This window comes from Asterias amurensis, chromosome 4 (assembly GCF_032118995.1).
Source record: "Asterias amurensis chromosome 4, ASM3211899v1".
Classification (NCBI taxonomy): Eukaryota; Metazoa; Echinodermata; class Asteroidea; order Forcipulatida; family Asteriidae; genus Asterias; species Asterias amurensis.
In genome coordinates, this window is record NC_092651.1 from 2,982,397 (window position 1) to 3,004,817 (window position 22,421).

A 22,421-nucleotide genomic window follows, 5' to 3' on the forward strand; every position below is an offset into this window, starting at 1 on the left:
AGTGGACACTATTGGTAATTACTCAAAATAATTATTAGCATAAAACCTTACTTGGTAATGAGTAATGGTTGATAGTATAAAACATTGTGAGAAACAGATCTCTCTGAAGTAATGTAGTTTTCTTCCACTAAAATATTTGAATTTGATTTGAGACCTCAGAATTAGATTTTGAGGTCCCAAAATCAAGTATCTGAAAGCACACAACTTTGTGTGACAACAAGGGTGTTTTTTCTTCCATTATTATCTCTCAACTTCGAAGACCGATTGATTGTTATTTTATGCATGTTGAGATACACCAAGTGAGAAGACTAGTCTTTGACAATTACCAATAGTGTCTACAGTGTCTTTTCAAAAGGCAAAGTATACCTTAATAGGAATACACAGTCTGACAAAAGTGTCTGAAAGAAACACTTATACGATTCAAATTGTTGGGCGTTAAAAACCGACAGAACAAAAAGACTGAACAACAAGTCAGGCCTCTTCTTTTTCAGATGAAATTTATTTGTAAAATGAACAAAGAGCAAATAAACTCAAAACATGTTTAGAAATAGAGATATTGCTGGAGTACATGTAGATAGATGAATACGAGTTACATGTCTAAGGAACTTTGATTCACTTAAGTTCACATTGTGCCCAGTCAGTGTTTGAAGAATTTAAAAGGAGTGGTCATACTTGTTCAGACCTGTATGCTTCGTTTTTGAAAGGGCAAAGACACCAAGGCATTTTCTTCTTGGTAAAGGGCACCCTTTGAGGAAATTGTAAATTTCTATTGGAGCATTTCAAGGGCACCGAGGCAGTGACCAAGGGGCATGGAGGCAATTGTATTGTATCAGGCCTGCATTTCAGTAATTGTGTGTCAGTCAGAGCTCTACCATTGTCTGAAGTGAATCAAAGTTTAAAAGTCGACAAAAACTGTTGAGACTACAACATGGGTAGATCTCACATCCGAAGCAGTAGACCTTTATCGTGGTCTGGTCATCTTGATATTACTCCATTCCAATTCATTTTAACCAAACTGAGACTAGGCGAAATAATAGTCTGGTGCCATGCGCAATGAAGTTAGCATTCATTACTGTTATTTGAAACGGGGAACATGACCAAGATGGTGACAGCGTGATAAATGTATAAGTCTCGCACATTGAACTTTTAGAACCATTGAACCCATTGAACTTTTAGAACCATTGTGGTCCGAAATCTCGTCTTGAAAAGGGCAAGGCCTTTTGCAATTTTCTTGTTTCAATTGGAAAATGTGAAAATCTATGGGAACTTTTGTAGGACAACGAAGGCCGCCATGGTCAGCATGTAAATCCAGGCCTGCATTGGCCAATCTTTGGTACTGTTGGAAGCTGGCCTTTAATAAAGATTCTCTTTGTCTGGATCACCTCTCTCTGTTGTCATGACATTAATCCATCTGATGCAGGCATTTTATTTCTAACATTAAAGGAACATTACGGGATTGGTTTTTGCTAACAAAACAATTGCTTGCAGTGTTAGCACTTTATGTAATCCACCATATACATAAACTGACAAACCTGTAAAAGTTTGAGATCGATCGGCCATCTGGGTCACGAGAAAACAGTGAAAAACGGATAACACATTTGACATGACATCGATTTTGAAAAAAAAAATTAATCAAACGCTCACTGAGCGATAAACTCCAAACGAGAAATTAGTTTTTATTGATTTCTCATCAAATATGAAATTTCAGACAGATATATTTCAAGGGGATGTTTGCTATTAGTATTATCATGTTTAGACCGTGTAAGTTTTTTTTCTGACCAATTCTGTATTGTTCCTTTAAGTTTCACATAATCAACTGCCACTACAGCTAAGCTACTTATTTGCATTTAAATATGTCTGCCGTACAGTGTTTTGTCATTTTGGTAATTGTGTTCATACAAAACTGGAGACCAAGTCTTAAATTATGTTGATTGACAGAAGAAATTAATAATGTATTTGCAAACAGCATGAGAATCTAATGGAAATTTCTACATTTGCTGGTTGATTAGGAATTTACATTAAAAAAATGTTTATATAAATGCATTATTTTAGAAATACATACAAATGAGTCTGATGTGATTACTTAATCTACACAAGAACAACAACAAAGTTGCCAAAACATAGGATTCGAACTGCCTCTAGCTACCGGGCAATCTCGGTAGTCTGGTAAGACCCTCTAGAATTGCAAAGGTCGTGGGTTCAAATCCAACCCGAGTAACATGCCTGTGATATTTTTTTCACAGGACACGGTGAAGTACTGAGTATACATTGCTAACACACATCGGTGTATGGGTAAAAACCAAAATTAATATTCTTTATCCCTGATGCAAATTTAACAACTATCATGGCATTTATTTTACTGATTTACAAATTATCTGATGGGGTGCAGTGAACGATTTCCCTTGTGTAGCATAGCAAAATGCATCGATTGCTACTAAAAAAAATCATCATTTCCTAGACAATAATTAGCATCCAGTGTGCCCAAAACTTGTCCAGTCTATATATTTTGCTATGCAAAATTGCTGGACGAAATCGTTCCCTGGTATGTTGGCTTTCATCGACTTGTGGTTTTAGGTTATGAAATCAAAATATTTCTAACCATTGTGAAAGCCAATTGAAATAAACCACTGTTTAAGGCTAGAAGATAAATAAGACCTGTTTAGGTTATAAAAACACAACAGCTCTGGCATGATGTTTCAGGCCTGTATGCTTTGTCTTTGTAGGAGCAAGGGCACCAAAGCATTTTCTTCTTAGTAAAGAGCAGCATAACTGTATTTCTATGCCACAGGGTTTTTGGTTTCATGTTTCAAGAACACCTTGGTAGCTTGCCCCTACTCCAGAGCAGGGCTGGGTATGACCATTTGTTGGTGCAGACTGGGGGTGAAGTGATCATAGTATGTGAAAAGGGCGGCCAACACATAAGTAAAGTAAAAAGGGCTATTGAATATGAAAAAGTTCAGGTCGTGAGACTGTTTTCATTTTAGTCTCAAAGAAAGAACTTCAAAGAAAGATACTTTACTCTCACAGTGCTGTGCAGTAGATTCTAAAGCTTCTTAAAAGTAATCAAATAAATAAATAAATAAATAGTAGTAGTTAACTAACTACAAATAATAAATTGTACAAGCTGCTAGCGAAGGTCATGTTATCCCATCTTCTCTTGCTGGATTGCTGAAAGAAAAAAGACAAAAACCCAACATTTATCTATTTTGCTTCCAATTCATTTCTTTGAAACACGACAGCCAACATATTAGGAACAGTGGAACAGTACTGAGGGTTTGAGTCCCAGTCGTGAAACCTGTGTCCTTAAGCAAGACACTTAACCATGTTGCTTCATCCTTTGGATGGGATGTAAAGCTGTTGGTCCCGTGTGTTGTTGAACGCATGTAAAATAACCCAGTGCACTTAGCGCAAAGAGAAGGCATTTTTGATAACATTAAAGCTTCAAGGCATTGGACACCTTTGGTAAACGTCAAGGTCCAGTATTCTCACTTGGTGTATCCAAACATTTGCGTACAATAAAAAACCTGTAACAAAATTTGGGCTCAATTGGTCATTAAAGTTGCAAGAGAAATGAACAAAACAAATAAAACTTTGTGTGCTTTCAGATGCCTTAAAAGGGCTTTAGGCCTCAAATCTTTGAACATTTGAGTGACAAAATAACCTCTTTCTCAAAAATTACGCTCCTTCAGAGAGAGCCGTTTCTCACAATGTTTTATACTACTAACAGCTCTCCATTGCTCGTTAATACCAAGTAAGTTTTTATGCTAACAATTATTTTGAGTCGTTACCAATAAGGTACAGTGCCTTTAAGATAGCCATGCAGTTGCATACTCACTTTCTTTTGTCGGAAGGGGGTTCTTTTCAACTGTTTCTGTTTTCTTCAGTTGCTTCTTATCAAACGATTTAACTCCCGATACGTCTGGCTTTTTGTCACCCATTTTGATGGTTCTGAAGATGTTAAAGAAGATGTTATAGATGTGTTTTAGTTTTTAAAAAAAGAACCACAAAGAACTACCCATCTGGGCCATATCTCATGGCTCTGCTTACCGTAAGCAAAGAATCAGCGCTTACAGAAGCATTGAATTCCGCGCTTACTTCAAACGTATTTCACGGGTTAGCAGGGAATTTTGTCTTTTGTGCGTGCATACTCACCTTTTTTGGCATTCTTCGCTTTCACAGCTTGTCCCTTACATGGTAAGCGGAGATTGGTGATTGTAAGCGCAGAATTTGTCAGTAAGCAGAGCCATGAAATTGGGCTCGTGTGTATTTAAAAAAGCAAACTCTGAATTTAGTTGGTAAAATATTTTATTTGTGAAATAGACTTTTAGTGCTGGAGAAGTCTAGCTTTAGCTTACACAGCTAGTGCAAAATTTTGCGCTTGCACAGTAAGCGGAGAATAGTGATAGCAAGCGATGAATTTGGCGGTAAGCAGAGCCATGAAATTGGGCCATGGTGTGTTTAAAATAAACTCTGAATTAGTTGGTTAGAAATCATTTGTGAGATAAGCTTTTAGTGCTGGAGAAGTCTAGCTTACACAGCTAGTGCAGAAATTTTGCGCTTGCACAGTAAGCGAAGAATAGTGATAGCAAGCAATGAATTTGGCGGTAAGCATATCAAACTGAATGAGTTTGTAAGAAATAATTTGTGAAATAGGCTTTTAGTGCTGGATAATGATTATAGCAAGCGCCATGTTTGGCGGTAAGCAGAGCTATGAAATGCGGCCCTGGTGTTATAAAAATAAACTCTGAATTAGTTAGAAATCATTTTGTGAAATAAGCTTTTAGTGCTGGAGAAGTCTAGCTTACACAGCTAAGAAATAGTTGATAAGAAATAATTTGTGAAATAGGCTTTTAGTGCTGGCAAAGTCCAAAGGCTTGATGGAGTTTATCTCTCGTATCACATTGCAGCCAACGCCCATCTTAGGTGATAACCCATGGAGTGAAACAAGCAGGGTCCCTCTTAATGATGCTCCGTAGAATCTTGATCCCAAGTGAAAAATACACAAATGTAATCCATCTGAGAGGATTAGAACAACTCCAAATAAATAACCAGTACTCAAAAGTATAATTCCTGAGGATAAAATCCATGTTAGTTACCGAGTCAAGTAGCTGAAGCTAGACTTGAATTCTTGAAGCTTGTCTCGCCCTGGTAAGTGTCCTGACGATAAAGAGTGAGCAAACTGACAAACATTCCGCTTTTATATTGCTCGGCCCCGTCCAACTCTCAACACATGTTTCTTCGTTATATCTTCTTTCACTTCAGGAATGTACCCAGATAGCTGGAGATGTCACCTTGCGCGGCTTCGATAAGGTCAGAGTTCAAATCAGTGCAGAGACATCTAACATCCAGCATCAGAGGCTGCGGTTGCGACTAGTTGAACCAAAGGTAATTGTGTTCCAATACAGAGAAGGAGGCAGCAATGGCCATGACCTGTGTTGCCCCTGGTCTTGGCTTTGGTGCCCCTTCAAAAATTACTCATAGATTTTCCAGTGCAAAGGCCCTTTGAAAAAAATGAAAATGGCCTTGCCCTCTTTAAGCTGAAATTACAGTCCTGGAATAACATGGAGGCCACTAAGGCCTGTGTTGCCCCTGGTATTGGCCTCGGTGCCCCTTCAAAAGATACTCATAGACTTTGAGATTTGCAAAATGAAAATGGCCTTGCCCTCTTAAAGCTGAAATTCCAGGCCTGGAATTACACAGAGACAATGAAGGCCCATGGCCTGTGTTGCCCCTGGTCTTGGCCTTGTTGCCCCATCAAAAGTTTCTCAGAGACTTTAAGATATTCCAGCGCAAATGCCATTTGCAAAATGAAAATGGCCTTGCCCTCAAAAGCTGAAATTCCAGGCTTGACAGAGTCATGTTCAACTTGTGATTCATTTGCACTAAAAGTCTCGATTACAATACATGTACAGCCATCTGTTATATATAATTGAATGAACTAACACGCCCCTCCCCCCCCCATGTCAGAAGAGAACTAGTTCATGTATGTCATGAGTGATTTTGTACACATATGTTGACGAACACCCGTTTTAGGCAGGCGCACTAGAGTCACGCCGAACCAAATAGATTACAAGCCTGATACTTCACCGAGGCAATGAAGGCCTCCATGACCCCTGTACATTGCCTTGGTGCCCTTGAATAGCCCCAGTAGAAATTTACAATTTCCTTATAGGGTGCCCTTTACCAAGGAGAAAATGCCTTGATGCCCTTGCTCTTTCAAAAACGAAGCATACAGCCCTGAGATTAGGAGCGACTTTAAGTCGCCCAAAATAAATTTACATTGGCTCAGCTCATGACCTGATCGACGTCTGAAACCATGTGCTACAGAGTCGTTCCGAACGACTGAAGTTGTGTTTCACGTTATGCAAGGATTCAACACTTGAAATTAGTATTTGGCACTTGTTGCATAACTGCAGAGTCAGTCTGAAGCACTTATCAAGATCAGGGCCCAATTTCATAGAGCTGCTTAAGCAGAAAATATTGCTTAACAATTTTCGGCTAAGCAGAAATGAGCTGGATACCAGCCACAAATTGTATGTGTGACATGCTAGTTTGGCTGGTAACCTTATTTGGGTAGGCGAAATTCTGTTATGCTTAGCTACTTTTTGTGCTTAAAGGAACACGTTGCCTTGGATCGGTCGAGTTGGTCTTTGAAAAGCGTTTTGTTTGTTATAAAATGCATATGGTTAGAAAGATGATGTAAAAGTAGAATACAATGATCTACACAAATATGCCTCAAAATTGCGTGGTTTTCTTTTTACCTCGTCCAATAACACGGTCGGCCATTTATGTGAGTCAAAATTTTGACTCCCATAAATGGCCGACCGTGATTGTTCACGACGTAAAAAGAAAACCGTGCAATTTTGAGTGATACTTGTGTGGATCATTATATTCTACTTTTAAAACATCTTTCTAACCATATACATTTCATAACAAACGGTTTCAAACGCTTTTTATAGACCAACTCGTCCGATCCAAGGCAACGTGTTCCTTTAAGCAGCTCTATGAAATTGGTCCCAGGCTTTCACAAGCCTACTGATAGTGTTACAGAATAGTTGACATTTTAGATGTCATCGCACACCATGAGATAAATATATCAAATTGTTCTCTTACTCTTGAGTCTATAAATTATCATTTTGGGAGAAGAATTTATATCTAATGGTCAACGCATCGTGTCTGTGGAATGCCAAGCACGGCGGTACTTAATTTTGAAGTTGACAGACATTTTTGGTGAGGGCTGCCAGTGGAAAAAGTGTTTACCAAGCTGGTCTTGCTATGTAAAGTATTTTGAGGTCGGTGTAATTAAGAAATTATTAATAACGAATAAAAAACCCATAAATACCATTATTTTTCCAAAATCAACTCTGCGGTGGTAGAATCACAAGCAAAGCCCATACAGCAAAGTAGATACACTTTGGTGTTAAAGACAGTGGACACTATTGGTAATTGTCAAAGACTAGTCTTCACAGTTGGTATATCTCTACATATGCATAAAATAACAAACCTGTGAAAATTTGAGCTCAATCGGTCGACGAATTTGCGAGATAATAATGAAAGGAAAAAACCCTTGTCACACGAAGTTGTGTGCTTTCTGATGCTTGATTTCGAGACCTCAAATTCTAAACTTGAGGTCTCGAAATCAAATTCATGGAAAATTACTTCTTTCTTGAAAACTATGTCACTTCAGGGGGAGCTGTTTCTCACAATGTTGTATACCATCTATCTCTCCCCATTACTAGAATTTATGACGATAAATATTTTGAGTAATTACCAATAGTGTCTACTGCCTTTAAAGAAACTCAAATATACATTGATACCTAACCAAGAAATGCTATACTTTGGTTTGATTTATATTATGTTCAATATAATTGCAGCGTGAAAAGGGCAATTATAATATTCGTCTCCATCATTACCGGTTATTTTGTTATTTCTCTTCAGGTTCCAGGTTTCAGCGTTGATCCACAACCAAAGTCCAAGGATGAGTTCGATATCAAGCCACCTCCGACCAAGAAACAAAAATGCACCAACTCTTCATAACAATGAAGATTAGTCTCAATAGTCGGTTCTACCATCTCATAACCATCTCGCATGTCGCGGTCAAGTAGATAAGAACACCAGACTCAAGCTCTCTGGTGTTTTTGATCAGCAGAATGTGGGTTCAAGTCCCGGTCATGACTCTTGTGCCCTTCAACAAGACACTTCACCATTATTACTCCGCCTTCGGATCGGCCATAAAGCCGTTGGTTCCGTGTTTCTGATCAGCAGAGTGTCGGTTCGAGTCCCGGTCATGACTCTTGTGTCCTTCAACAAGACACTTCACCATTATTACTCCGCCTTCAGATCGGCCATAAAGCCGTTACTTCTGTGTTTCTGATCAGCAGAGTGTGGGTTCGAGTCCTGGTCGTGACTCTTGTGTCCTCAAGCAAGACACTTCATCATTATTGCTCTGCCTTCGGATCAGCCATAAAGCCGTTACTTCTGTGTTTCTGATCAGCAGAGTCTGGGTTCGAGTCCCCATCGTGACACTTGTGCCTCAAGCAAGACACTTCACCATTATTGCTGCATCCTTCGCATGGGACGTGAAGCGGTAGGTCCTCAGTGTTGTGTAATGCTCGTATAAGAACCTAGTACATTTAACGTCAAGATAAGGAGTTCGTCTCAGTGTTCGTGGTTTGATTGGCTGGATATTGTGCCACAGCACCTTGTAAACCATTAGGAAATGTAGGATTTGAAGTTTGCATGGTGGAAATATGATAAAGAAAGGTTTGTGGTAACACAATGTAATGACTATCTCTAATGAGTTAGGGGTGGTTCTGAAAAGAACCGTTGGTTTCAACTCGACGTTTCGATCAGTATGCTCTGATCATCTCATATTCTAAATCGAAGCTCCACATACCTTGCAGGACACAAATTCTGAGCGCTTTGATGCTTTGTCGCAAGACAGTGTCTAAAATCTTTTTAAAAAAACAATTCCTGGCACAAACTTTCATTTAAAAGTTTCATCATCGATTTCTTTACATATAAAGCATCAAAATCTCACTGTTTTAAGGGAAACTGTTTTTATTTATGAAAAAAGTTTCCCAAGAAAATGTTGTCATCTGGCCTTCAAGAAAGACTCTGCCAGAGTCGAAATATCAGTCCATTAATAATTTTACAAAGAAAAATAAGGAATAAGAAATCTTGGAATTGTTTTCTTAGCAGCACAAATCTGGCTGGATTCTAAAGGTTGTCAAGAGTTCAATTGAACTGGTTTTTATGGGGGGTTTTCAATGAGGGTACACTCGTTATATTTTTCTAGTAATTTTTTAATAATCATGATTTTTAATCGGTCATTCCTGCGTAATTTTTTAAGTGATTTTTGTTAAGAGAAAGTGGAACAAATGTGGTCAAATGCTATCAAATGTTCCCAAGTTAAAAAAGTTATAATCTTTTCATCATTTTGAAGATTTTGTTTAAGGTACTTTTGAAATCTATTAAAAAAAATGCCAGACTAAAAATCTTTGTATTGATCCAGTCATCTTGTGTTATAATTAAATGAAAAGAGGAAATGGTTTAGGGTTCCATTTCTCAAAGAACAAAGATTGATCTTTACTGCAAGTAAGCATAATTGCTAAGCATGCGAGTAAGCATAATTGCTAAGCAAAGTGTTAAGTCACACTGCGATCCACTAAGGTAATACTGACAATCTTTGTACTTTATAAAAAAAGAGCCCAGGGTCAAATTTCATTAAGACGTTAAGCAAAAAAATACCAGCTACCGGGCAATCTCGGTAGTCTAGTTGGTAAGACACTGCTCTAGAATGTCAAAGGTCGTGGGTTTGAATCCCACCAGAGTAATATGCCTGTGATATTTTTTAACAGAGCTGGGAGAAGTTCTGAGTATACAGTTCTAACACACCACGGTGTAATAGGTATACAAATAAGAAAAATACTGCTTGACAAATTTCTTTGCTGAGCAAAACTTAAATGGGGCACCAGTCACAACACTGTTATGTCAATGTAATTTTGGCTGGTAACCTGTATCTGTTAAGCAGTACTTTACTGTGCTTAGCAAGTCGCTTGAATTTGGGCCCTGTTCTCGATTTCACACAGATTGATACCTGAATATTGCTAAGCAAAGTGTGACGTCACAATACAGATCACCATGCTAATTGCTTCTCTCCACCCATGGTTCTTGTGATTGATTTAGCTTTATAAGCACAGGCTGTATACTCCCCAGGGAGCTGAGATGGTTTAAGGAATGAAAGGCACGGTGATGAGGGGTGATAATGTTGGAAGCGCTTTGAGATGCCCTCAAAGAGATGCCCTCGGGTGTGAAAACTCTCAGTGCTTTGTGAACTTGATCCCTGGGCCCAATTTCATAGAGCTGCTTAAACACAAAAATACGCCAAGCAAAACAAAGTTATGCTAACCAGAATAAGTTTACCAGCCAAAACACTGTTTTTTTTGTGTACAATTTGTGACTGGTAGGATGCTCATTCTTGCTAAGCATGATTTTTAAGCAGTATCCTTTGCTTAAGCAGCTCTATGAAATTGGGCCTAGGTCTTTCTTGAATATACTTTGTGTGTATAGCATCAACATTTAGTTTGATGTATTCATGAATACATGGTTATAAAATGGTTATTTGCATTTACAAAAACATAAACCAACTGTGACAAAAACAAGCGAGGGCACAAAATTTCCTTTTTCCAAATTTTATTCTTCACCAGGATTGGTGAAAGAGAGAACGAGTATCCCTTAACCATTATTGTAGCATGTAAATTAAAGTGCATTATCGCAGCCTTAATTTACTTAAGTAGCAGTGGGATAAATACAACTTTGTTTTTGTACTGATTTCCTATTCGATGTTAGGATTTCAAGCTTAAACCGTATCGAATATGACGTTGCCATTTCAAACACCTGCCCGGAACATGGCGTCTTTGAGCATGTGCTATAGAAATCAAACAAGGAGCACTGCGTGTTTCATTGTTGTACGCTTTTAGACCAGCATACGGCCTGTCCTACAAAATGTCCTCTTTCATAGCAGCAAAGGTGTTATTCGATACGGTGTATTAACTTATCCCACTACTTTACATTGTTGTTTTATAACCATAAGATACATATTAATGTCAGCCGACAGACTTTTTGAGACCTCAACATATAAACAAAGTGAACTTAGTTGTCATGAATGCTTTGTTAATGCACAGAGATATAGATAAACATCATGTATTGTCGATCATACAAAAGCAGGTAACTAAAGGCTGTTCATTAGAATGAATGCATTTGATGTCCAGCTCGAGTTGTACCGTGGCGTTTTGTAACACAACATTAGTCCAGGTTTCTGTGACTGCAGTACGAGCCATATCGGCACTCGTATGGCGGAAGACAACAACATATCATGCTGTTTATTTCACGGGGAAGGCACACAGATGAAGAATGTCAAATCAAATGTTTGTCTGGATTCTTGCCGATTCCAAAACCATTCCACACACAAATACGGGCAAATCTGTGTTGACTCCAAAAGGCGACAGACTCCGTGTCCAATGTGTGTCTGATGGCATTATTTAACATGGCATTACTCCATCATATAAAGCATGTATTACAAAAAAAACTTTCTCAACTTTTTTAAAATACTCTACCAGTTAACAGCTGCTAGGGATTCACTAACTCTGAGCAAGTAAGATTAATATCTTAAAAGTCATCATTTTTTTTCAGCAGAATAAACCAGGTGTTTCTTAGAGTGTTTTATATTTACTGCATAGCTAGAAATGCATTAAGACACTTTTGTTCAACAGCAGACGATACAGCAACTTATACGTATATAATTCAGTATTCGGAAATGGATTATTTTGGAAAAATTACAATATACAAATAAAGTTAATATTTTATTACAACTGATAACAGTACAGGTTGCGCTTTTGGAACCAGTATGGCATGTTTTAGGCTGAAATGTCCCAATTTGGTCAATTGACATTTGATACAAAAGTTGCAACTATATTTACTCTTTGCTGTTTTTGTAACTGTTGTTTTAAAAGGATCAGCTTTTCACATTGGTTTGTTAATATGAAGCAATTTTTCAGTTTGCTGTTTTGTTTTTAGAACCACAAGACTTCAGCGCAGTAGTCTTCCATCAAATCCAATCCCTAATACATGGGTGTTAGTAATAATAAGGGTTTTACCAAAATCCCTTTTATTTCCAAAAAGTGTTTCCCAACCCATGCTTGAAAGAACATTGGACGCTCTAACCAAAATGGGCTTTTAGAAAATTACATCTTTTTAAAGCTATATAGAAAAAAAAACCTAAAATAACAAGTTTCTAACTACATGTCTGGAGTAATGCCATGTTATGCGCTCTTTTCTTGTTGGATTGCTGAAAAAGAAAAAACCAATAAGTAAAAGTTATTAAATATTAATTCAAAATAAGTCGCTGGTGAAATGCAGTCAATTTTAGAGGTATTCTTCAACCACTTAATGTTTTGTTTACATGACACATCAAAATATGATATTTAAATGAGAACTAGTGGAACTGTAAATGCATTTATATGTGCTTAGCAATTTGCTCAGCGATTAACCAGAGCCCATGTATACAGCTTTGTGCAGGACAGATGTACAAAAATGTATATTCATATTTGATTCATAAATACTTGCTCTCAATCCTAAACTATTGTATTTGCTTTATCATCAATCAAGTAAATCAAATTTGATTAAGTGATTTCCACATAACTCTGATTACCATACAAATGTACGAAACAATTGTCAAGTCAAACTTAATAGAAGAATTAATTACTTAGATCTTAATTTGAAACAAAGGATTTGAACTGCCTCTAGCTACCGGCAATCTTGTTATAGTAAGAGTAAGACACTGCGCTAGAATCGTGGGTTCGAATCCCACCTGAGTAATACGCCTGTGGATTTTTTTTCACAGATCTTGGGGAAAGTACCGAGTATACAGTGCTAACACACATCGGTGTATATGGGTTAAATTATATTACTTGTTATGAACATGCCTGGCACAGTGATAAGTCAATCAAAAGAACTTGATGTCATAATTCCTGGATATTTTAACTAAAACTCACTTTCTTTGTCCGGTAAAGTGTTCTTTTCTTGGGTTTCCGTTTTCTTGAGCTTACTCTTGTCAAAAGTTGAGACCTCTGAGATGTCGGGTTTGTCTCCCATATTGATGATTCTGTGGCAAAACAAATGACAAACTTTTAATTGAGAATTGTTAAATTGGTGAGAATATTAAGGTTAACATTGGAATTTTTAAAGATGATTTTAGCAAAATTTACCGCATCCTGCCATCACCTTTTCATATGGAAAGTTTCCCTGAAGTTATGTTTGAGTTTAATGTAATTTGGAAACAATTTCTTTATCCTGATTCATGCCACCATTTTTGTCTCTCATTTTTACCAAAATGAATATCTTATTTGAGTCAATTTTATACTAATTTATTTTAAAACAAATTTAGAAATGGTGGCAGGATACGGATATTTTCCTTTTTTAAGTGTAAACAAAAAGTGCCACATTTTGCAAACTAAATTGGCCTTGATTCAAGGTTGCTCATAAAACAATGGAATGGAAGATCTCATTGCGACATACCAGGAAATAAGACTTTAAAAAAATAACAAGCGAGCCAAAACATCAAACCAATCCTTTTTGCTTCAAACTGAGATAAGAAAACGAAAACCAAAAGTAACTGTGGCCGTTTTTGGATTGTGTTTTGGTTTAAACAGCAGCTCTGTATGTGGTAAATACTTGTCCAGACGAAAATTAATTGTGACATTGTTTTACTACTTCCTCAAAAATTACAGCACAACGGCAAGTAATATTTTAAGGGAAGATATCTACCATCATAATCAGTTTAATGTAAATATTGTGAAATTTTGTTTTATTTTGCACAAAAAGTTCCACTGCCCTTTAAATTGGTACATTTATCACCCATGCTTCTTGCGTCGGCCAACGCCCAACCTCGTGTGCCATTTTCGCATAACCAACTACAAGCACACAAAAATCCATATAAAGCTTACATATTTTGTCCACATATTTTCTAATATAAATACCATGCATTGTATAAAAGCTAGACAATTTATTTACCGGGTAGCTTCAGCAAGTAGACTTGAAGTAACGGCGAAGTTTGTGTCCTGTCTCTGTGTTTAATCACCGGTAGGTATGTGGTTAGATGACAAGGAAAGCTGTGGGAAAGTATGAATTATCCTGCCTCATTTATATCCTGTTTTAGTGGGCGGGGCCTGAATTGATATTCACATCACCGCTCCTATATCATTATGTGGGTTTACCTCAGTGCCCAAAAGACCTGTCACAGGTTCTCAGGTGGTTATATTCATCCGAGGTCATTGAACCGTGCCGAACCGATCATCCGGAATGTGGCACTATCTCGGACATGCATGGAATTACTTGCCAATGGAATACCGATAACAACAAATGCAAGAATGCTGGACATTGTTTACCACATCACAAGCAAAATGTATGCAGTGCCCATGCAGTGCTAAATTTTCTTGCAGTAAAGCCTATCCCAAGGAAACGGAGCAAGCTGTTTTTCAAAGCATCTCCAATAATTTGAACTCCAAGGCTGTTGAGCCACCCCATTAGTAAGTCTATTTTTTTTGTTATCGTTTAAATCAAATAAATTGAGGGTATGGTGTACCTTTGGTATATACCTCAAAAATTAGTGACCATAAAACTTACTTGTTTAAGGGCATTTGGAAGATGTTCATACTATAACACATTCTTGAAGACGACTTCAATTGAATTCGAGTAGTTTAAGAGAAAGAGGTGATTTTTCACTACCAACTTCGAAACTGAGGCATGAGGCGTTTGTCAGACATTCGAAACCACGATATTCTATATGCAACAAGGTGATTTTTTCTTTCATTATGTTCTTGCAAATTCGATGACCTTATTGAGCCCACATTTGCACAGGTTTGTTATTATATGGAAAGTGTTTGCGGTAATACCATGTAATTTGTAATGATAATCTCTAAATGAGTTGGGGTGGTTCTGCAAAGAACCTTTGGTTTTCAATTCGACGTTTTGATCGGGTTTTTTTTTTTAGGTTTTTTTTTTTAGAAAGGCCTATCCGATCGCCGAAAATCCAGAGCGAATATTTCCACGCAGGAATACACAATCTGAGAAAAATACATTTCTCGGATTCGATTTTGGGGCCATAATAACTTATAAATTTGTTCATAACTTCATTACTTCGAAGTGAAATCATTCTCAAAATGCTTGACACTCTCGAAAGCTGCGTTAAGCTTCCAACCAATGATTTTTTATAGGCATTAATTTTAAGATTAAAACTGGATTCGACCATGGTCCAAACAGGCGAAAGGCAGCAACCACTAAGCTAACCTAAGTGTCGTTATATTGACAATGACACGAAATTACTTAGACACAATTTTTTCTATTCAAAAGTTTATTTGTAAGCTCAGTAACTGTAAATAAATGAACAATAGTTTATGATTCGTTACACGTTCATAACTTTGATTACAGTTGTGGAATACAACGAGCACTTGGAACAAAACACAGCATTACTCATGACGCAGTTGTATAAATACAATTGTATACATACAACTGTGAACTGAGTTAATGTGGTTATTGTTCAAGGGCTCGTTGTCCACTTGTGTACAAAGCTCTTTCCAAACAGACAAGAAGAATGTATGAAAACGATCTCAAACTTCAAAACAACCAAAGTTCGAAAAATTTGCGTTGTTAATTCTGCCTTTTTGAGACCGTATATAAGTCAGTGTTTTTCTGGACGATTTCAAATGATGCAGTTCATTGTTTTGATGATTAAGAAGTCCGATCAAAGGTGTAGCTGCCCCAAAACGGTGGTCGTTAGCTTTTGGTTCTCGTGTGAAGGGGGCTCTAGTGGTATCACAAAACACCGGGTGGGTCGAACAAGTGTCAACATTATCAGTTTGTCTGGAAGACCACATCGTGACAATGAGAAAGGCACACCGGTGTTGATCCGTCTTAAAGAAAGCCCCAATTGTAGACAAGGAATGTGAACTCGTGTGAACAATCGTCTTGGTGTCTGGCTGGTTACTTGTGGTAGGGTCACTTCCACTTGGTGAACACAACTCAAGTTTTCTCATTCCGTGTGGCGAGATGCATTATAATTGTGTACAAAAGTAATGGAAGCTTCAGCCTAACTTACTCCAAGCAAATAATAAACTTAATTTGTATTTTGTTATTCGATTTGCAGAATTGTGTTTTAGTACAAGATCACCTTTTTTACATTACATCTTATTCAAACAGAGTTTTAGGAATGTAAGCTTTAGGACTGTTTGAGTCTTTTGTTCGGCAACCCATGGGCAAACCTAATAACAGGTCTAGACTGTTAGTTAGAAACATGTTTTTAAAAGGTTACAATATACAACAAGTAATTATACAAATTAAGCTATTTAAATGTGTGGAATGAACTGTTTAGTGGAAGCCATTTCGAACGGACGTTCGTAATTTTCAAGGAATGCCACAAACATCATCGTAATTGGCTACACAGCTGGCGAGCATTCTGGTTCGAGCCATTATGGTGGCCTTATGATCGTGTTGATAATAACATTGCAATTGAAGTAGTGACAATGCTTAACCAACAAACAGTTTTCAATTCAACGATGTAGCTTTGTTCTCCGTTTATAATTGCTATAAAAGGTTATTGGACCACATACAAAGATGCAATAAAAAGCCTGAATGTTTCAGAGCCAAAAAACAAAAAAACAAAAAAAGTTACAGCTAACTACATGGTGCTAAATACATTTCAGATGCTGGAGAGTACGATTATCCCGACTTCTCTTGCTCGATTGCTGAAAGAAAGAACACAAACAACACTTATTTAATTTGTGAATAATATAATTTTGTAGTTTCCGCTGCGGGAAAAAAATCCCGGAAGGGGCACTTGCAAGATACCCATGCACCAGTTCAATTTTCTTCACAAAAACATTTTATCTTAAAAAAAAAAAAAACGCGGCGACCGGATTACTTTATAATGCATCATTAAAACTAAAACAAATTCCGCACTTCTTGTAAACTTTCTATACATGATTGGAAGACCACTTGCTCGATAAGAATTCAAACTTGACCGCAATACATGTTTCAAAGTTTACACAAGTTGAATGATCTATGATTTTTTTAAGTTGGGGGCAGTTAGATCTTCAGCTTGTTGGTAAACATTATTGGACAGAAATCGCGGTAGGCACTAAGAAAAAAACGCACAGTTGTACTGCGATAATACAACAAAAAATAGATATAATACTGCACTAACAAAAGTTAAAAGACAATTCTGCAAAACAAATATTATGCCGACTTTGTTTTACTTTACTCACTTTCTTTGGTTGGGAGCGTGTTCTTTTCTTGTACTTCTGTATGCTTGAGCGAGTCCTTGTCGAAAGAGGTAACTGCTGATACATCTGGTTTGTCTCCCATTTTGATGATTCTAGAAAAAGAAGAAACGGATGTTTAGATCAAAATAACAGTTTTTAAAGGCTGGCAATGAAGTAAAAACTTTCTTGAAAATAATACTATGTACCTCAGAGTTTATTGAATCAGTGAATGTTTATAGATGATATAAATTTTAAAGGCTGGTAATAGGGAATCGTAACACTGTCTTGAAATGTACTATAAAAGCCGTTTTGAATCTAGAACCCACTGCACAAAATCTCACAACAACAACAACACCACCACCACCAACAACAACAACAACAACAATACTGTCATATTCATAAAACGACATTATAACAACTTCATCAAAGTAAGGTTTGGAACTTTGCATGGTGGAAATACGATATAATAAGTTTTGAGTTGGGGTGGTTCTAAAAAGAACCGTTGGTTTCAACTCGACGTTTCGATCAGATATGCTCTGATCGTCTTTTGGAGAAAGCATCAACAAACAAAAAACACCGCGTCACCACCACCACCACCACCCCACCACACAAAGAACAACAACAATGAAAACAAACAAAAAACAATAACAACAACAAAACACCTAATACAATAATAACGAAAATACGTTTTCATTATAAATGTGACTGTGGACCTGTTGTGACCAAAACCAGTCAACTGTGGAGGTCATTCTTCTCGATCTGTAAAGCTCCCGTTATATCTTGCGGTCCCCGTGAAATAGCATTGTACCCAAATTATGCATCCTTCACCAGTGGGTTGCCACATCAAATCATTCAGTACTGTTCGTTAATGTAAAATGATATTTAGAAAAAGCCCTTTACCTGGTATTGCTGCTACACAAAGTTTCACTTGAGTTGAGTACTGGATTTTAGTTTGGTCCGCTTTGAAACTAGTTTCCCACACAATGCCCCAAAGGAGTGCTGGTGCAGCGTTTTTATCGGGGCACTGTTATCAGTTGCACTACATTTTGGTGGTGTAAGCTTATTGAGTAAACTCAAGTTCAATTCAGATGTGTGTGATATTTATCCGCAGTGGCGGATTATTCATTTGTTTGTATTGTGAAGTTGGGAGCTATTAATTGCCTATTAAACGTTTACATCTAGGCTACTCATTTTGTTCTGATAATTATAGTTCCCTACATGCAAGGATGCATTTTCGTATTTAATTACTACTACTACTACTAATAATACTAATATTAGTAATTAGTTGATTTATTTTGCGCCCGTTCCATAAAAACGTACACAAGCGCTTAAAAAAATCAGCAATAATTAAAAACAACTGGTACAAGGAAATAGCGCAACACCCCCCCCCCAATAAAATAAATACATGAATAAAATTTAAAAAAATAACTAAATAAATAAAATAATGAAAACACAAGACTGAAGTTAATCTTATTACAGCATGAAAAGAAAGCAAAACTTCTATAAATATTGTTATGTCTTCTGGCGTAAAACTTTTAAGATGTGTCTTGGATGGTCTTGGGGCAGGGAGGTCTTCGCTTAAGCCGCCAGATTCCTATATTTTGCCCGTTGTTCCATTTTCCCAAGACCATGTACTCGGTCTTTCTTTGGGGCAGGGAGGCCTTTCTCATTTTAAGCCGGCCAAATTCTTATCTCTTGCCCGTTGTCCCATCCCCCTCCTCCCCCGTTTCTTTCACTCTTATAGTTCTACCTCCATGTTCTTATCCATGTATTTGGAACTATTTTGCTCTGCAGGTTGGTGCCCATCAACCACCATCTAGAAACGACGCTGGATAGCAAGCACGGGTACCAGCCACGCCTTTGTCTCATCCCTTGCGTATTCACATTTTATGCAAATTTACAGGGAGTAGTCCGGTCTGGATCGAACGCTTAATGCATGCAGCAAACTGATGACGTCACATACTTCGCCGCCGACCGCCGCCATTATTAATTTCGACAGCTGCGTTGTAATCCTACGAAGCACAAAGACTGGACGAAAATCTTCAAAATATCGAAAATGGGAGAGCCTACATCCACCACAGGAACAGGTAACAGAATAAGTGTTAATTATAGTTTCATGAGGATTTGTTTTTGTAGACATTTTGGACACTGGTAGCTCAAATTTAATGTCGGAAGATTGTCGGAAGAAGTGAAGTTTGGAGTAGGCCTACGTGCGTACTAGCAGACTAGTGCGTAGTGCGTGCGACGAATTGTCTGATTGTCGGAAACTCGCACTGAAGTTTACCTTTTTTATTTAGTTTTTACTTGGTTGGGTGTCCTTATTATTGTTTTATTTTGTTCTTTATATGTTTCTACCCATCAACTGTTGTATACAGCGTAACTCGTATTGAAACTGAATTGAGACTTGAATGAAACTTTTGCCTTGGATTCGCCGACCGGTTTGGCTTTTTTAATTTTATGGCTTTGCAAAAATTATGGAGGCTGACGTCACGAGGACTGGGAGCTCAGCTCAGTTTGACCACACAAACATGACAAGTGGGACTAGCTAGGCAAATGTTTCTGTATCCTGCCACCACTTTTTCATTTGGGATAACTTTCCGTATGGCGCCACCACTTTTTTAACCCTTGTTTACAAAAAGGGATATCTCATTGAGGTAAATTAGATACTATATTATTTCATATCGAATGAAAAAGTGGTGGCGCCATACGGAAACTCTTCCTTCATTTGTTATGAAATAAAACAATAGGGAAAAGTTTCAAAATTCTGCAATTAGGTTTTCATTCATTATGAAATTAAAAAGGGAAAACATTCTGTATTCTTCAACCACTTTTTCATTTGTTATGATGAAATTAAATTGGGAAAAGTTTCCATAGTCTGCAATAGTTGCGATAACATAACGCTCCTCCGGTCATGCGGAGGGTTGTGTTTTCGCAACTGTTCAGCATTTAGTTTTTCATTTGGTATGGAATAAAAAGGGAAATTTTCAGTATCCTGCCAGTGCCACCACTCTTTAATTTGTTTTGAGATAAAATGGGGAAAAGATATCCTGCAAAAAGCAACCAGTTTTCATTTGTTATGAAATAAAATAGTATTTAAAAGTGGGTGGCAGGATGGAAAGTTTTCCTAAAAGAAAAAAGTAGTTTATTTTCTCAAATGAGATTATACTGGGATAACTTTCCGTATGGCACCACCACTTTTTCACTCATTTTTACAGAAAGGGATATCTCATTGAGGTAAATTAGATACTATATTATTTCATATCGAATGAAAAAGTGGTGGCGCCATACGGAAACTTCTCCTTATATTGTGTTATGAGAAAATGATGGAGGGATTATGGATACGGAAAGTTTTCACTAGCTAGACCTAGAAATGACTGGGGCACTGGACTTTGTGTGCAAAATCTTAACATCTGGGGTTGGTTGGACTAGCACCCCAGTTAGACTCAGGACACACAACTGTAATTTTGCCATGATTCTCCGGGCACCCAGCCACAACAAATGCCTAAAAATTAACCCCCCCCCCCCCCCCCCAAAAAAAAAAAAAAAAAAAAAAAAAGAAGCTAAAAACCACCTACTGCAAATTCAAGCTGCATTGTTAGACATTCAGTGCATTAGGACAATCTGGACCTGATACTTGCCGGAATCTGGACCTGATACTTCACGGAGGCAACGGAGGCGATTGCCTTGGTCCCCTTGAAATGGTCTAGTAGAAATTTAAAATTTCCTCATAGGGTGCCCTTTGCCAAAGAGAAAATGCATTGGTGCCCTTGCCCTTTCAAAAAAGAAGCATACAGGCCTGGACAATTTTTTATTCACAAAAATAAATAAATAAAAAACAATGCTCCAGACTGCACAGTAGGACTTTTGAAACCAATATAAAAAAAATCATGTTCATGTGCTTGGAAGTTTAGTTCAAGCCTTGAATTTCACGCAGGCTATAAAGGCCATGGCTGCCATTGCTCCTGGTCTTGACCTTTATGCCCCTTCAAAAATTCCTCACCGACTTGAAGATTTTTCAATGGCAATGCCTGTTGAAAAATTATAATGGTGGTTTAAACTTCTGGTAGCATTGTAAAAATGTCTTGTTAATGCAGGGGTCGAAATTAAGTGTATTTTCATGGTAGTCAGCAGGGCTAGTAACCAATAATTGTTAGTAGCCCTGATGAGATTTTGGTAGCCTGAAGGACATGTCTCGCCAGCTCGCGTAGCGGCTCAAACTTAACAACACACCATAGGTTAGTCAGGGGTCGAAATTAAGTGTATTTCCATGGTAGTCAGCAGGGCTAGTGACCAATAATTTTTAGTAGCCCTGATTAGATTTTGGTAGCCCGAAAGACACATTATGTCTCGCGTCACGGCTCAAACTTTACAATACACCAATAACATAGTTCTTTATTGTTTGTGATGATGATTTTTGCATTATTTTTCCACTAGCCCGTCGGGCTATCAAACTGAAAAAATGAGTAGCCCGGCTGTAAATCTGGTAGTCCCGGGCTAGCGGGCTAGTGGCAATTTCGACCCCTGGTTAGTTCTTTATTGTTTGTGATGATGATTTTTGCATTATTTTTCCACTAGCCAGACATCAAACTGAAAACATCAGTGGCTGGTAGTCTCGGGCTAGCGGGCTAGTGGAAATTTCGACCCCCTGTTAATGTGCATGCTTTTTCAATAACAGGTTTTGGCTTGGAAGCTTAATTGCCAGCCACTACAACAATTTTACGATATTTTGAATAAAGTTGTTATAAGTAAGTTTCTATATGATTTGTTTCAGGTCTTGCTGAATTAGCACACCGTGAATATCAAGCAGGGGATTTTGACAATGCCGAGAGACACTGTATGCAGTTATGGTCACAGGAGCCTGATAACACAGGGGTCTTGTTGTTACTGAGTTCAATACACTTCCAATGTCGGAAGCTTGACAGGTAAGTCTTATATAATTACGATCTGTTAGGTATGGCAGTCCCAATGTTCGTATTTAGGGTAAAAATCCACAAGACTGTTAGGCTTGTAGTGTAAAACTTTTACTAGACCGGAGAATTTATTACACGACCAGACTCATAATGAAAGAACACTATCTACACAAATGGTGTTGGAAGCTTTGCA

General features: G+C 37.6%; 2 protein-coding genes across 5 annotated transcripts in view; both read left to right on the forward strand.

The window, feature by feature from the left end:
- The window catches only part of LOC139936067 (exosome complex exonuclease RRP44-like), a 201,398-nt gene extending 189,317 nt beyond the window's left edge, over positions 1–12,081 (forward strand). For all 4 annotated transcript variants that reach the window (XM_071930789.1, XM_071930788.1, XM_071930790.1 and 1 more), the window contains 2 exons: positions 5,263–5,385; positions 7,939–12,081. In XM_071930789.1, the coding sequence (XP_071786890.1) occupies positions 5,263–5,385; positions 7,939–8,037 (222 nt within the window). In that variant the 3' untranslated portion in view covers positions 8,038–12,081. The remainder of the gene's footprint in view (positions 1–5,262; positions 5,386–7,938) is intronic.
- Positions 12,082–14,372: 2,291 nt separating this feature from the next.
- LOC139936065 (UDP-N-acetylglucosamine--peptide N-acetylglucosaminyltransferase 110 kDa subunit-like) overlaps positions 14,373–22,421 on the forward strand; it is a 29,175-nt gene continuing 21,126 nt past the window's right edge. The window contains exons 1-3 of the mRNA XM_071930785.1: positions 14,373–14,588; positions 19,113–19,405; positions 22,090–22,240. Of these exons, the coding sequence (XP_071786886.1) occupies positions 19,375–19,405; positions 22,090–22,240 (182 nt within the window). The 5' untranslated portion in view covers positions 14,373–14,588; positions 19,113–19,374. The remainder of the gene's footprint in view (positions 14,589–19,112; positions 19,406–22,089; positions 22,241–22,421) is intronic.